The sequence below is a fragment of the Echiichthys vipera genome (genome assembly GCF_963691815.1).
Source record: "Echiichthys vipera genome assembly, chromosome: 15".
Classification (NCBI taxonomy): domain Eukaryota; kingdom Metazoa; phylum Chordata; class Actinopteri; order Perciformes; family Trachinidae; genus Echiichthys; species Echiichthys vipera.
In genome coordinates this window covers 17,647,491-17,663,593 of record NC_139840.1, presented here as the reverse complement: position 1 = coordinate 17,663,593, position 16,103 = coordinate 17,647,491, and the positions used below count along the sequence as shown (strand labels likewise).

At 42.0% G+C, this 16,103-nt stretch overlaps 1 protein-coding gene across 1 annotated transcript in view; it reads left to right on the top strand.

Annotated features, from left to right (window-relative positions):
• LOC310957909 (protein unc-13 homolog A-like) overlaps window positions 1-16,103 on the top strand; it is a gene marked incomplete at both ends in the record, with an annotated part of 31,688 nt that overhangs the window by 6,448 nt on the left and 9,137 nt on the right. The window contains 20 exons of the mRNA XM_083928651.1: window positions 1,177-1,294; window positions 1,456-1,579; window positions 2,157-2,227; window positions 2,410-2,464; window positions 2,899-2,928; window positions 4,387-4,600; window positions 6,404-7,516; window positions 7,665-7,767; window positions 9,033-9,076; window positions 9,646-9,724; window positions 10,311-10,385; window positions 10,646-10,865; window positions 12,322-12,549; window positions 12,776-12,917; window positions 13,095-13,264; window positions 13,437-13,552; window positions 14,431-14,594; window positions 14,930-15,083; window positions 15,372-15,440; window positions 15,637-15,726. Coding sequence (XP_083784777.1) covers window positions 1,177-1,294; window positions 1,456-1,579; window positions 2,157-2,227; window positions 2,410-2,464; window positions 2,899-2,928; window positions 4,387-4,600; window positions 6,404-7,516; window positions 7,665-7,767; window positions 9,033-9,076; window positions 9,646-9,724; window positions 10,311-10,385; window positions 10,646-10,865; window positions 12,322-12,549; window positions 12,776-12,917; window positions 13,095-13,264; window positions 13,437-13,552; window positions 14,431-14,594; window positions 14,930-15,083; window positions 15,372-15,440; window positions 15,637-15,726 — 3,379 coding nt within the window. The remainder of the gene's footprint in view (window positions 1-1,176; window positions 1,295-1,455; window positions 1,580-2,156; window positions 2,228-2,409; window positions 2,465-2,898; window positions 2,929-4,386; window positions 4,601-6,403; window positions 7,517-7,664; window positions 7,768-9,032; window positions 9,077-9,645; window positions 9,725-10,310; window positions 10,386-10,645; window positions 10,866-12,321; window positions 12,550-12,775; window positions 12,918-13,094; window positions 13,265-13,436; window positions 13,553-14,430; window positions 14,595-14,929; window positions 15,084-15,371; window positions 15,441-15,636; window positions 15,727-16,103) is intronic.

The following is a 16,103-nucleotide window of genomic DNA, read 5'->3' as shown; positions in this document are numbered from 1 at the left end:
CATCTAATTTAGAGAGGATAGCGAAGCAAATATTTGAGTGTGGGGTTGACATCACAAACGAACGTGCAAATAGATTCAAGTGATAAAGAACCAGATGAACCGAACGAAAAAAAATGGACATTTGTAAATGTTGGGATCTTTTATGTCACATTGTTGTTATTAAGCTGATGTATAACTGCATAGTATCTTAATTACTCAACATATAAGGTGACTAATAAAGCTGATGGCTGGTGGTTGCCATCCAGGCATCAGCTTTTAAAAGTTAGTGTTGAGCCCAGTATGAATACAGATGTAACAATGTCATTTTAATGTAGTGGCTGTTCGAGCTGGAGAGAGTTTGGACTACTTCATATACAGTTCAGCGATTATGTCCAGTGGTTCAACACTTTTTCTAAAGGGTCTCAAGATAAATTGGAGGGCAAGAAAGAAAGAGAAAACAATGTGCATTATTTTTTGGGACTTTTGTTTAATCCTTGCTGTGTTGTGAAATATTGGATAACTTTATCTTAAAAAACCACTGGTTTAATATCTTAGCTAACCATATGTTATTTTATGTAAAATCTTAATTTGAAAAGTATCTACACCTGTAAATAAATATAATGGGGTAAAAAGCGCAGTATATCCTTCTGAAATGCAGTAGACTATAATTAATAAGTAGCATAAAATGGAAATAGGTAAGTAAAGTAAAAGTGTCTCAAACGCTTTTAGTGTTTCACAAATTTAGTTCAGTATATGTTTATTGCAGCAAATAGAAATAAAGGTATGCTTGCACTGGCCAACAGCCAAGCAGCCTGCTAAACCAAACAGGGAGCTCAAGAAAAGCCCACTAAAAAACCTCCCGTGGATTTACAAGGGTGGGTCCAAATCTAGACACTGAATACAATGTAAATCTTTGAGTCATGTGAGGAAAAAAGGTGGCGGCTGCAGTGATGGTGGCTAAAGCTTTACCGGCATTGGTGCAGCAGAGATCAGTGATTGGTGTGTGACTTACAGAAATATTAAATCAATCAGCGGGCTGTCAGCTGGTTATGGCTGAAGCGAATGACTTCCATCTCCTGCATGAATGCAATGCTTCATTAAATGAGTATATGTACTTAGTTACTTTAAACAGCTGTCTTTAATGTATTTTTTACTACTTTTTTTAACTTTTCTGTTTATCTTTTTTTTCCTATCCAGCGAAATCAACCGCCTGGACCTGGGTCTCACAGTAGAGGTGTGGAACAAAGGGTTAATCTGGGACACCATGGTCGGCACTGTGTGGATACCCCTCCGCAGCATCCGACAGTCAAATGAGGTGTGCCACTAACCACCAGCACCACTTGAGTAACACTGTAGTTGAACACTCTCTACTCAAAGCACTCACTCAGTTGCGGGTTGGACATTTTATCATAATGCTCATCCGTTTGTACAGCATGTTGTTTGTGTGTCAGCCGCAAAATGTCTCTCTGTACGCAGGAAGGTCCCGGGGAATGGCTCACACTGGACTCTCAGGTCATCATGACTGATAACGAGATCTGTGGCACTAAAGAGCCCACCCTCCACCTGGTGCTGCTCGACACGCGCTTTGAACTGCCTCTCGGTGAGAAATCAATATTCACATCAAAGTCAGAAACTGTCAATAGGCGGGACAAGATGAGAATATGGAAATATAGGAAATGATCAACTCCTGAGGGAAGGAGAAGATGACTTGAATAAATGATGCCTGTGTATATTTTCACAGCACACGGTAATATGTAAACACCAATAATCCCCTGACTATTAATTAAACTGACCTACTTTTCTTTCCAGTGATATGTACTAGGTCTAGCTGGGTGTACGTGTGTCAGGTAGAGTGTTAGTGTCCTTTCCTTCACAGTGATCGAGCCGTGTTCCACTCAACATTGATTAGGTGTCATTTTCTTACTGTTTCCTCTTCCTCTAGTCGATATTGTACACCTGACTCTTCAGTTTGGAGACCTGACCTATTTATAGGGAATTGGCTTTAAAGCTCTTAGGGGAAAGGACAGTTTCCAATGTCCCTGTGTTCATAGCAGGCCAAAGTATCTGGGTCAAAAGATATTTGCAAATGGTTTTGTTTTAGCTTACTTTGTCATTATTTGGGTGGAGTTTATAACGAAGTACACCACCTGAGTTTTTCTGGCTTTGTTGTTTTTCAGATATCCCTGAGGATGAGGCACGATACTGGGCTAAAAAACTGGAGCAGCTCAACGCGATGAGGGACCAAGATGTAAGCTGTCACCCCATTTGATTTAATACCCCAGCATATCCTCACATTTTAGGAACATGCCAACACAATTAATTCGGGGATAACTATGTCACACACACATTTTCTCCACTTCCTGCATACAAGCATACAATTTCAACATTGATTACTTTCATAATGAAAGTTTTTCAATTGTCTGACTCCAGTATTCTTACCAGGAGGAGCAGGAACGGCCTCTACGTGTACCAGGAACCCAGTGCTGTAAGTGACCAATCACTATTTGTACAAACCAGTTGTAAGTTTCTGCTGAACAAGAGAATTATGTGTTGGTTATGGCGGTTGAGATGTAATTAGATTGCTTGAGCTCAGCGTGTGCAATATGCGTGTAACCACACGTGGGTCGTTGTGTGTTATGGGGGGGAAATCGCTGCACTGTAAAGGATCAATAGTGGTATCAGATGTCCGGAGGCGAGGATGCTGCTGTATTTCCACTATTGGCCCAGTCTGCCAAGCCTGCTGAGCCAGCTGTCTAGTGCAGGTGGAAAGACTCGGAGGCTCAGCACTCCCACTGTGCTCTCTTTCAATTCACCAGCTCCATCTGGGAACTTTGAAAGCATTAATTGTGTGAATGCATGTTTATGTTTTGACACCAGTGCGATTCACAATCAATATTGACACCCTCCTGTTTATTGCAGGTAACTGGAGTCTATGGGGAGAACAACAAAGTAAGTGTACATACAATACATACTGTGCTTGCAGTATGTTTCACTTTCACAAGTATCTGGAGAATTACGAGAGAGGAGAATTATGATTCATTAATCTGGGCCTGTAATCCATCAGATAAGGTTTGAAATGAAAAAGTTAGTTGCTGACTTCCAGCTTTAATGTGAGGGCGTTTACATGTATACTGGATGAACAGTGTAGGACTTTGCCCTGCAGCATTGTTCATAAATTGGAAATATGTATGGAACGAGCTTTGCGTCCCATTCACCTTGAAACACCCTTAAAGATGGATTTCAGAAGTTTAAAGAGCCAGTCCATCCAAATGATCAAAATGATTTTTTTCTTACCCTTTTGTGATTTCTTCCACCATCCCCTCCCCTTAAACTTTGAAGCAACTAAACAGCAACGTCTCTTTCCAGAAACAGTGTACTTGTTACCCTAGTTAATGAACAGACCTCACTGTCAAAAGCCTCCTAGGGACTGTTTCTTTGGTAGGAAGTAGGTCGAGTGAAAAGCAGCTAGGTCTGTGCATTATCCTGGGTAATTTGGGAAAACAGACCCTTTAACATCAGTCAATTTCATTTAAAATCCAATGTTCTGCAGTTCAGAGCCCCAGTGATGGAATGTATGGCACTGTCCAAATACCTATAGACTGCATGGTCCACATAACACATAATTCCTGTATGTACATTACATATATGCAAAAATTCTCTTATATAAGTGTCTGTCAGACTCACCCACACAACTGCAGAGCCTCATCTCATCTCTGTTCACACAGAGGAAAAAGGAAAGAGCAGAGGGGTAGTGATAGCTGGTGAGCCAAGAGCGAGAGAAAGACGCAGAGAGAGACAGAAAGACACGATTGAAGTGAGAAACAAAGTTCGATGATTTTAATTAGTGTTTACACGCCCAGACAGATGACGAGAAAGGTGTAAATGGTGCAGCAGCCACTTTTGTCCAGGCGCGAGAGATGATGATGGATAATGATGAATGATTAATAGATGCTGGTTTCGCTTTTGACTGATTCAGCTCTGTTAAAGTCTCTCATCACTTCCCTCCGGGATGTTAATGTCTGATCTATGGACACCGCAGAAAAATAAAGCATCTCCTTAGTGAGCAGGAATGGTGAATTAATATTCAGTCGTGATGATGGGAATGAGAAGCACGCTGCTGATGATGTACATCACGTTCTTCATGTATGGATGCACTCTGAATGACCTATGTGGGTCTGATGGGGTTCAGAAGTGCTGCCATCTCATCTATATTATCTGTAATTACCATGGTACTAAAAGATTGGTTCAGTGCTGATTAGAGCCTCTTATCTCTTTGCCACACGAAGAGGTTGTCAGTTGGGATCATCAGTTTCATGATGTTCTTTTGTCTTCTTGTCTTTTCTCCTTTTACTGCACACATCAAAGAGACTGATGATTTTTTTTTTCTTGCCTCGTGCCTCTGTACAGATGAAGACCAAGACAGTGCTGTGGACGATAGAGACAGCGACTATCGCAGTGAAACCAGTAACAGCATTCCCCCTCCCTACTACAGCACTTCCCAGCCCAACGCCTCTGTGCACCAGTATCCCATCAGCCAACAGCACCGCAGCTCCAGAAGCCTCTCTTACCCGCGCTCTGGCAACAGCCACGACCCCGACTACCAACATCAGAGGACTGTCAGGTGTGTGCCTGCTCCAGTGTGATTTTGACGTGGAAGTAATGCTCATGTTCATTATTAATTTTATTCTATTTTTCTCTCTTCAATTCACAATGATTTAAAATGGAAACAGCAGTAAATTCTTACATCTGAGCTGAAGCAAGACTATGAAATGATACAATCTTCCTTTTACTAATGAAAGCGTAAGCAATTAAATGCACCATAGCAAAACTCAAAACACTCTGATGTTTGAGCCTCACTTGGTCTGGTATGATCAATAGCTTAAGGTGGCTAAAGTTAGCTAATATTAACTAGATAAATATTACGGTTTAACCAACATTACTGAGTCAATTTGTTGATTTATGACCATTTTCTATTTATTTTTTTTAGTATTTTTCATTTAGCCGCAGCGGTTGATGTTAAGCTTACATGATTAATGCATTAGCAAACTTATTGATGATATTGATGAATGATTTTCTGTCGATTGATTAAAAAATGACTAACTGTTCTAGCACTAAATGTAAAAGTGACAATGAGTTTGGTGGTTTGATCAGAATTGAAAAAGATCTAATTTCAGTTCATAGTTGCGTAGTCGTGTGTGTTATTAGGCCTTTTTCACAGCAGACATTTTGACTTGTCACAGTAGAAAGAGCACAGGTGTTACATTAACAATGGCTCTGCTCTATTCAAGTGTCCCAGTTAGCTGACAGTGTGACAGTGAGCCAGCACGCACACTACCAAGACACTGAAACTAACTAAATGAAATTCAGCCATTGTTCATTTTCTTATTTACACTTTTTCTACTGTGACATGTCAAAATGCCCTCAGAGAAAATTACCTATTAGTGAATGCACATGATATTCTCAGATGCAGTGTGTGTGTGTGTGTGTGTGTGTGTGTGTGTGTGTGTGTGTGTGTGTGTGTGTGTGTGTGTGTGTGTGTGTGTGTGTGTGTGTGTGTGTGTGTGTGTGTGTGTGTGTGTGTGTGTGTGTGTGTGTGTGCGTGTGTCTTTCACTGGGTCACACAGACCAAATGATATTTCTCTTTCAGAGTTGTTTACAATACTCTTTAATTTCTCAGCTCATATTGACAGTTTTCTCTAAGACTGGGAATGAAACCATGCATCCGTTCATCTCTCGCTTTATGAATTATTAAACTGGTGATACAATGGTCAATACTGCACATAAGATTAGCTGCTTGCGTGAGTGTATTGGACAGGTCAACCTCCCCACACCCCCGCCCAATCTTCTTCATCTATTTCCTCTCCGCTCTCTACACTCCCTCCCTGCGCTCTCTCCTTCTGTTTTGTCTCTGTGCCCACCACTCCCCTGCTGTCTTCACTATCTCCATGACCCTCTCTTCTCTGTGCCTCTATTCTTTTTTAATAGCCCCATTCATCAAGGAATATAAATACTTTTTCCTTGTGTGTTGCATTTCTAAATGCTTGTTCTTTTTTCTTTTGTCAGCTTTCTGAAGGCCTCTCACCTCTCTGTTCTGCTCTATTTCTCACTGCTTGTCTGGTACTCTTGTATCCCCGGTGCTTTCCATCGATTAGCCATCAGCATTATTCCTGGCCACCCCAAAAAGGTTTTTAGCAGGTCCGTCCGATAGAGTACAAAGTGTACAGGCCATTGAGTGCTCTAATAAAGTGCTCTGTATTTCTGAAATTATTGTTCATAAATGGAGGGTAAATCATTTATTTTGTATATGAACACATACAATGATAACCCGACTAAAAGTGTCTTATGTACTTTGACAATCCGTCTTACCTGGGAATGTTGCATCTTAACTCTGTTATTCTTTTCTCTTTTCTACTCCTCCCTTCAGTCCCTCAGGGAGCTATGCATCGTCTGCAGAGCTGAGTCGGTGCAGCAGTCAGCTGAGTGAGGAGGACTATGGCGGCGAATATGCAGAGAGGGACCCTTATGACGAAAACGACTCCTACCACTCCTGCCACTCCTCGGTTAGCTACAGTAAAGGCTCTCCAGACTGGGACCCGGATGAGACACAAGGGGCATACAGCGATGAGGGCGGCTACAGCAAAGACGGAGGAGAGGAGGCGGCTCTGTACGAGGAGGATGACGGAGGACTGTATGAGGGAGAAGAGGAGGGCCTCTATGAGGATGAGGAGATGATGTATGATGACGAGGATTTGTACAACTTGGATGGGACCCTCAGTGAGGACATGGAGCCTCCGTTTACCCCCACCCCAACATCAACAGCCCCCCCAACTCTCGATGTACCGAACTCCAGACCTCCTCTGGAGAAACAGCCGTCCTTACACCAACAGCAGCCCCCTTCTCAACCCCTCAACCAAACATCCAACCAGTCTCATCCACCTGGCATGGCCCCATCAGCACAACCCCCCACTGGTCAACCAACAGCCCAACCACCTAAACAGCCCCAACCTCAAACACAGCCTCAGCCACAGCCTCAGCCGCAGCCAGCCCCGTCTGCCACTTCCTTTTTCTCAATGGCCAAACCTCTAACAGCTGCAGTCACAGGCTTGGCGTCTACTTTCCTTTCTTCTGTTCCGACCGCACAGCCTGCCCAATCGCACCCTCCAGCCTCAGTCGTATCTCAGCAACACCAGTCTGCTGCAGCCAGCGTCATCCCTCCATCCCACCCAGCCTCCATGGCTAACTCAGCTTCCCAGCCTCCCTCGAATGCCACGGGCCCTTCCTCCCAACAGACCCCGTCCTCTGGGCAGCCTCCATCCCATCTCAACGGTCCTGCCACCACACAGTCGGCTGCTCCCGAGGACCAGGCTCTACAGTTGGAGGAAGAGCCGTGGCTAGAGGAGGAAATGATGTTGGAAAAGGAGGCCAGGACACCCCCTGCTCAGCCAGAAGAGATGCTCCCCATGGAGGAGAAAGAGGAGCATTATGAAGAGAGCAAGCCACCGACGCCAGTAGAGCAAGAAGAGATGCCACGTGAGAGGTAGGAGTCGAGGTTGAAATGGATCAGATCAATGAACTACACAATAAAAACTAGACTAGAAGAGAAACAACACCTTTACCACCAATCCTAACTCAATCAGCTGAGCACATTTTTGCAAAAGATCAAATACTGTTGTTTTTTGTTTTAGTCCTCCACTCATAGAGGAGCCCAAAGAGCCAGTGGATCCAGCAGTCAGAGCCAAAGAGAACTGGCTAAGGCTCTACAACAAAGTCTTAGAACAGCTTCGTGAGGTAAGATCACCGGTTCATACCCGAGCCTCACTTCATATTCCAGTCAAGTCCTCCATGATGAATCTAGTCCAAATCCCAGAGCTGCAGGCCTGTTTCAGCTCCGCCCTGTAACCTAAAACATATACCAGAGTTCAAGAGACTCTCAAAGTGTCTACCAACTGTTTGAAAAATGAATGTGCAGTGCATTATTTATGTGCAAAGACGGTACATGCGGTAAGTTCTTGAGTTCTATTTTGATAGTGCTTTTTTGCTAGACATCAGAAAGCAGACTTAATGTCTTTCATGTCCTACGAATGCTACCTTTTGGTTTTCTTAAAGTAAAAAGATACTTGAGGCTTGACAGACATCAGACTTTTAATTTTAGTTTGGGGGCAGCACCACACCACTCCGTGACAAAACTGCTTGATTTAATTGTACACATTTTAGTTTTGCTTGATCAGTTTTCACATGCATATTTTATTCACATGTTATGTTGCTTTTCATTACCTTTTAATTCAGTTGTGCGGAGAATTAATCACTTGCTTCGATGTTTATGTTGATGTGTGTCACGTCGCATTTTTGTACATTTGGCTTCCTTTTCGTTTGTCCTTTTTTTTGTGCCGACCCACTTTGTTTTCTTTCCAGTTTCATGTCATTGCCATAGTGACACTCGCATGCACTTTGCTCGGCCATCATTGGAGCATGCTGACAGGTAGGTACAACCCGATTGGATGCTTAAGAGAAGGAAGGAAATGCGTGCAACAGATGTTTTGTTTTAACTCCTCACTATGTGTAAACAGGCACCTTCACTATGCTCAGTCATCTTCACAACAATTTGAACGTTTCTGTTGTATCTTGCAAGAGCTGTCATCCAGTCTGATTATAATCCACACTGTGTCAGATTTCCAGAGACATATTTGATTTCAAAATGTAGGTTTATGTATACTCTAATGACCTGAATAAGTTTGACGTTTATTGAATAATATATCATTAAATTATGATGTTTCTTTATGTATCACATGTCTTGGCAGATTTCTTTAGCTTTATTTCCCAGATTTCTCAAAGATTCTGTAGCAACACCTCTATGTAACAGCACTGCTGCAATAAGACACAAATCAGATGGGTTTTTAGATGTGAAGAGCCCAATGAATCAGTTTCATAATCAGATAACTCAACTGTAATGATGCAGCCTAAATCATACATTATATGAATGATAGAAAGACTGCAAGAATAAACTTAGAAGTTGCTTGTTTCTTCTTCTGATATTCTGTCTTTGTCTCTCTTAGGCACGAGGAGAGACCTCCAGTTCGCTGTGGTTTGGTAAAGGAGGGTGAGTGTCTTATACACTCTCTTACGTGAACACAGCATAAATCACACAGCAAATTAGTCAGGCCAATGCAATAAATGCATAAATCCTCAGATCATCTTGGAAACCTGTCACCGCCACTTTAAAATGAAAATGCCCTTCTTTAGTCCGGGAATCCTCCGTTCTATTTCATTCTGATCCACAGGCTCATTCAGCTCGTGGCATTTGGCCAGTGAGTATTGAACGGCAGTGGGCTGCCCTGACTTAGCTGGCAGGCCATTTGTAGATGAGGCAGACCTCAGAATGGATCTCAGGCTGCATACTGAAGAAGTGCAAAGTTAGCCAAATAGAAATCCTTCAATTCACACCAGGTGTGTGGAGTGTTGTTGCCACTATTCAAGACGAGGCAGTAATTAAACTCTCCAGTAAAGTCCTTGACTCAAGTAGCATTTGAAACGATGGTGAGTGGAAATTACATCTGCCCCATAGTGACGAACACGATTTCACAGTGAGACATTTCGATGATCATCCACTGTAAATATTGATGAACATTTTTATATGAATGTATAATGGTTTATACTTTTCTTATTCAGAATGGGAGGTGCACTCTACAGTATTGACAGCATGCCTGACCTTCGTAAGAGGAAAGCCATTCCTCTTGTCAGAGACCTGGTAAGAAACAAACATAGACACACACACGCACACACACACACACGCACACAAACACACACGCACACACATGCACGCACACACACACGCACACACACGTACACACATGCAATAATGCAACCAGTATTGTCGGGGGGCTTGGAATCACTTTTGTCGCAGACTTTATTGTTTTCTCTGGATCTCAGTTCAGTCTGTTTAGGCCAAGGACCCTTTAGCTGAAATACTACATATATTGTATGAAATGGAGTTGCATATTAAACTGAGTCTACAATAACATGTAGGGCAGCCTGAGGCCTACACATACCTTTTTATGGTGCATACAAGATAATAGTAATTTACAGAACTATTAATTATTATTATTATTACTATTACTAATACAAACACACAATGCATCATACATGTTTGTACAGCTCCTTGTTTTAAATTCCTAAAATATGTTTCATATCTGTTTCTTGTCTCCTCTGTTTCATCACTGCTTGGCCTCATCAGGCGATGGTGAGTACTTGTTTATCACTTACTAACATAAAGCTGAAGTCTGCAGTGTAGTTCACATTCAAACATCAACATTTTTTTGCCCTCTTGTTCCCAGTCTCTAGTGCAGAACTCTCGTAAAGCTGGAATCACCTCCGCCATGGCTTCCACCACTCTCGGCAATGAAGAGCTGGTGGGTTTCTTCTTCTTCTTCTTCTTCTTCTTCTTCTTCTTCTTCTTCTTCTTCTTCTTCTTCTTCTTCTTCTTCTTCTTCTTCTTCTTCTTCTTCTTCTTCTTCTTCTTCTTCTTCTTCTTCTTCTTCTTCTTCTTCTTCTTCTTCTTCTTCTTCTTCTTCTTCTTCTTCTTCTTCTTTTTCTTCATCTTCTTCTTCTTCTCAATTCTGTTCAGGATCTTCCAACCTTTAATAATTTCTGTCCTCTGTGCCCTTTGCAGAAAAGTCATGTGTATAAAAAGACCCTGCAGGCTCTGATCTACCCCATCTCCTCCACTACTCCACACAACTTTGAGGTGTGGACGGCCACCACCCCCACCTACTGCTACGAATGTGAGGGGCTGCTCTGGGGTATCGCCCGACAAGGCATGCGCTGCTCTGAGTGCGGTGTCAAATGCCATGATAAGTGCCAGGATCTGCTCAATGCCGACTGTCTGCAGAGTAAGGATGGCGGCATCAATGCACATGCACAAAAACACGGTTTTAAACACCTGCATCTATTTTTATTTCAGTTTACACACACACAGCCGTCCACACAAACCCCCAGACCTATTTTAGCTCCTCCTCTGTTTCCTTCTTACAGATTGACATCCCATTATTCTTGTCTTCTATCCACTCTTGCATTCTCCTCCCTCTTCCTTTCCAATTTATCTCCTGAGTAATGTGCTGTCATACCTCTGCCTGTCCTCTCTCTCTTCCACTCATAGCCTTTGCATCCATCCTGCGTTGTCTAATTCAGCTCCACACAGGGTGACTCATCCAATTCCCATACTGATGTTGGAGTCAATCTATGCAATGCATAATTCATCACTTTGCTGTCTCCAAAGAGTCTCATAAGATCTTTATGCCAACAACATCTGCTGGTCTTTTACTCTCTGACTACCTACTTTTTCCTGATCAGATCAGTGACTAAGTGGATACAGTTTCTGTCACAATATTGGGAGGATCAGAGTTTGATCCCTGGCCAAGAAATGTCAAAGTCTCTTAACATTGATCTGATGTTATCTTAACTTGGCACTCCTTAAACAGAAGGATTGCTGCTAGCCTATGCGACATTGCCACCCCAACCCAGGCTCTGACCCGCCTTCAGTCATGCTTTCCAACTATTACTCATTAATCACAGACTGGTTTTAAATGCAGAAAAGACCAAATGCTGTTCTCCATCTCCACCAATGACTGGCCTTCCTAGCATTACAACTTTAAATGGCACCGATATTAGTCTTGCTGAGTTATAGAAATACTTATGAATTTGACTGGATTCATATTCAACATTTGACTCAAAAGTTTAAAATCAAACTAGACTAGGCTTCTTAGGCTGTCTACTTCCATCTGTATTACTATTGTACATGTCTGTCCTTGACTATGCAGATATTCTGTATTGTCATGCTGCCCCATCTACAGTTAAACGGTTAACCCATGTGTCAAAGTGCATTTTGCACCCTTTATGCCAAAATCAAAATTTTGTACTCATCAGTCTCTGTATTTCACAGTTGGATGGACCTCTCTACAGTCAAAAAAGATATAGCCATCTTCTTGATTGTAAGGTTGTAATTATAAACTACCTCACATGTCTTCTCTCATTTAGACCTGGAAACTGCTGTACACGATCCAGTAACCACAGCACTCAACCTTAGATATGCCTCATTTACACACTAATGTCAGCACAACTGGTTACTATGTACCTTTTTTAAATGCAGTCTTACATTCCCTGTGGAGTTTCTAAAGCTTATCTGATGTTGTTTTTATGATTACTGTAATTATTTTTAATTCTTTGTTTGTTGTGTAGTTGTGTTTCTGTTGTTTCTGTTTCTTTCATTTCAAAAGATTGCCTGATGTAAAAAAAACAAAAACATATGTAAACATCTCCCTCCCTCTCTTCATTGATCTGTCCCCTCAGGAGCTGCAGAAAAGAGCTCCAAACACGGGGCGGAGGACCGAACCCAGAACATCATCATGGTCCTGAAGGACCGCATGAAGATCAGAGAGAGGAACAAACCAGAAATCTTTGAGCTAATTCTGGAAGTGTTTGCCCTCGACAAAACAACACATGGCACGCAGATGAAGCAAATCAAGCAGAGCGTGCTTGACGGGACGTCCAAATGGTCAGCAAAGATCAGCATCACTGGTGAGTCAATGGTGTCATATGTTGTACGGGATTGTAAAGCCCATTGAGGCAAGTTTGTGATTTGTTAGTTTGGCTAATAGAAATAAAACTGAAATGCTGTTGTGATATACAGGTAGATATCATAACAAGACAATAGTGCTGTTGTAGTCTTGTTATATTAAGATTTTTCAAATAGCTGAGTTGGTCTTTGTTTAAATGTTTTTATTGTTTCTTGTCTCTTCCTCAGTGGTATGTGCTCAGGGCCTGCAGGCTAAAGACAAAACAGGCTCCAGTGACCCTTATGTAACCGTTCAAGTTGGAAAGACCAAGAAGAGAACCAAGACCATTTACGGAAACCTCAACCCTGTCTGGGAGGAAAACTTCCACTTGTGAGTAAAATGGAACGTTTCAAATGCTGCTATGTCATTGTATGTCACTATAATGGGCGGTGTAGTCCTCTAGTTTAGGGATATATCTCAGAAAATTAATTAGAAATTAGAAATGAGTGCATTTTACCTCATCACAGTTGTTGACTTGCCAACCATTTCTGTCTCTGCCTCATCCAGTGAGTGCCACAACTCATCTGACCGCATCAAGGTTCGTGTGTGGGACGAGGACGACGACATCAAGTCGCGCGTGAAACAGAGGTTCAAGCGTGAGAGCGATGACTTCCTGGGTCAGACAATCATCGAAGTCCGGACTCTGAGCGGGGAGATGGACGTTTGGTACAACCTGGGTGAGTTTTTTAAGATAAGAGAAAAGACGATGGAGAATTAGAGACGGATGAGAGGAGCAGCAAATCACACAGAGATAACAGAACAAGCAATAGATAACTGCAGTGCTCGTCTCTTGTAGATAGAACAGATTTCAGCCAACTAAAGAAGCATGTATATACTTTCACTTGACAGACAAGAGAACTGATAAGTCTGCTGTGTCAGGAGCCATCCGGATGCACATAAGTGTGGAGATCAAAGGAGAGGAGACAGTTGCTCCTTACCATGTCCAGTACACCTGTCTACATGAGGTCAGTCTAAGACATTGTTGTGATTATTTGCACTTGAAATGAAACATTTAATATGCAAAAGCAACCTCTGGAGTTAATTAGTTCCAGTCAATTTACTTCCATGTTTCACATTAACACAATCAATCACCTTGTGAATTCTCTGTTTCTGCCTTCATATCCTGGGAAATGTTACTTGTATTTTCATAAAATAAAAAATGGCAATATAATTTTGTCATAACGGTTTAACAGTTGACTTCATTAGAAAATGTCTGGAATTATCGAGACATTGTCATCAAAATAGGGGGATCTGGACTTCCTGGATATGGGACAGACAAGGACAAAATGTTGAGACTCTCATGTCAAGTCTATTTTCATTCATCTGGAATGAGTCACTATCCTGTCAGTGAAGAACAGGGAGATAAGCTGTGTCAAATGATGAACTTTGAAGTCAAAATCAAGCTGGATTTAGGCATTTTCTTTTATAGTTTTCCACGTTGTGCTGTATCTCAAAACAAAAGTTGTGGATGTTTGTTGAGTTGTTTTCAATGTCTCAACAATTCAAATTTCAATCAACTTCTCAAGACTGTTGACTTGAACCAAATGCATATTTCACATCAGCCCCATGCTTGTCTCCTAACACCAGCTGGATGTGCATTTTAGAATAGATGAACGGGTCATTTAAAAGTCTTCCTATCACATGTAAGGCTTTGCAGAGTCAATATGTTGCTCTGTTACCTCAAGGTCCAAGCATTAAACCTTACAGTAGATCAAATGCCTTTTAAATTGAATATATGATTGTAAGATCTTGCCTTGCTGTCGGGCTGATTAGATGTATTTGAGATGCATTTGTTTTGTTTACAATCAGAATTTTAACTTACCTGTCCTTTGTCTTTGTTCAGCATCTGTTCCAGTACACCACTGAGGAGCAGAATGGCGGTGTAGTAAAGATCCCTGATGCCAAAGGGGACGATGCCTGGAAGGTGTATTTTGAGGAGACGGCTCAGGAGATAGTGGACGAGTTTGCCATGAGATACGGAGTAGAGTCCATCTACCAGGCCATGACGTCAGTCCCTCAACCATCACGCTTTAAGTTTACCTTTGATAGTTAAAGGGATGCTTTACCCATTTTAATCCAGGTCCACTTCATGTGGGCATTGTGTTCAAATGAATGATGTTTGGCCCATCTCCGTGGCAGACGTCCCTGCAGAAGGGAGCATCAGAGATTTGCAAATCTCTGATGCTGCCTTCACAGACCTGGATTAATATCAGCAAAATATCTATTTAAATAAAAACAATCAGAGAGTCAGATATAGAAGTGTTGGTTTTTATTTCACTTACTTTGATACAGTTACAGGATAATGAGCACTAAATGTTCTTATTGCCACTTCATCCCCACAGCCACTTCGCCTGCTTGTCATCCAAGTACATGTGCCCAGGAGTGCCAGCTGTGATGAGCACCCTGCTTGCCAACATCAACGCTTACTACGCCCACACCACCCAGTCCTCCAACAATGTTTCAGCCTCGGACAGATTTGCTGCATCAAACTTTGGCGTGAGTCCCTTCTTCGTATACGTAACTATATTCTACAAGAGGCCTCATATCCTCATACTTCAGAATATTGCTTTTAAAAACTCCTTAGAAATGACTAGCTCTTGGTCCCCTTGGGCTGTAGATTAAAGTCGGTTAAATGTAAACCCTGCCTGCTTCTCCAAACAACCAATCAGACGAGCCTCGTCAGACCTGGCCTCAGGTTTGTGTAGTCAAATGGTAACGAATTATCTTTCAGCTGTGGTGTGTTTCTGAGTCGTTTGTTCTGTTTGGGTGTCTTTTCCTGTTTAGAAGGAGAGGTTTGTCAAACTGCTGGATCAGCTGCACAACTCCCTGAGGATCGACCTGTCCATGTACCGGGTATTGACTGCTTCTCTTTGTCATGACAACCGCCACTTACTGCTACAATCCCCATCTGTTTGTGCTTCTTCTGTGTGTACATGTGTGGGGAGATGAAAACGACTGCTTATATTTGAAAGAAAACTTTGAAACATTTTGGTGAACATTTTGTGCTGTTTATAATCGCCTCTTTGTACTTTTGTGAATGGGCTTTCAGAATAACTTCCCTGCGAGCAGTCCTGAAAGACTACAAGACCTCAAGTCTACTGTTGATCTCTTGACGAGCATCACGTTCTTTAGGATGAAGGTAAGAATGACTGAAAGATGGATCCTTTCTTTTCTTTTCTTTTCTTTTCTTTTCTTTTCTTGTCTTTTCTTTTCTTTTCTTTTCTTGTCTTTTCTTTTCTTTTCCTAACCACTTAACTCCAAAAACAAACATCGAGCAAATTTCCAGTGCTTTCTGGAAAGTAGCCTAAGGCATAAACTGAGAAACTTCTTAACATTACCTTATCCAAACTGAAGCTATAACCATGAAATGTGTATGTGTGTGTATGTCGGGGTCTTTATGTGTTTCGATGCGATTTGTGCAGCTCAGTGAGTTTATATTTAAAGTCCCACTGAGATAACTTCCGGCTGAGACCGTGTGTCTGACAGTTTCTGAGGTGAATTGGATTCAACCGTATG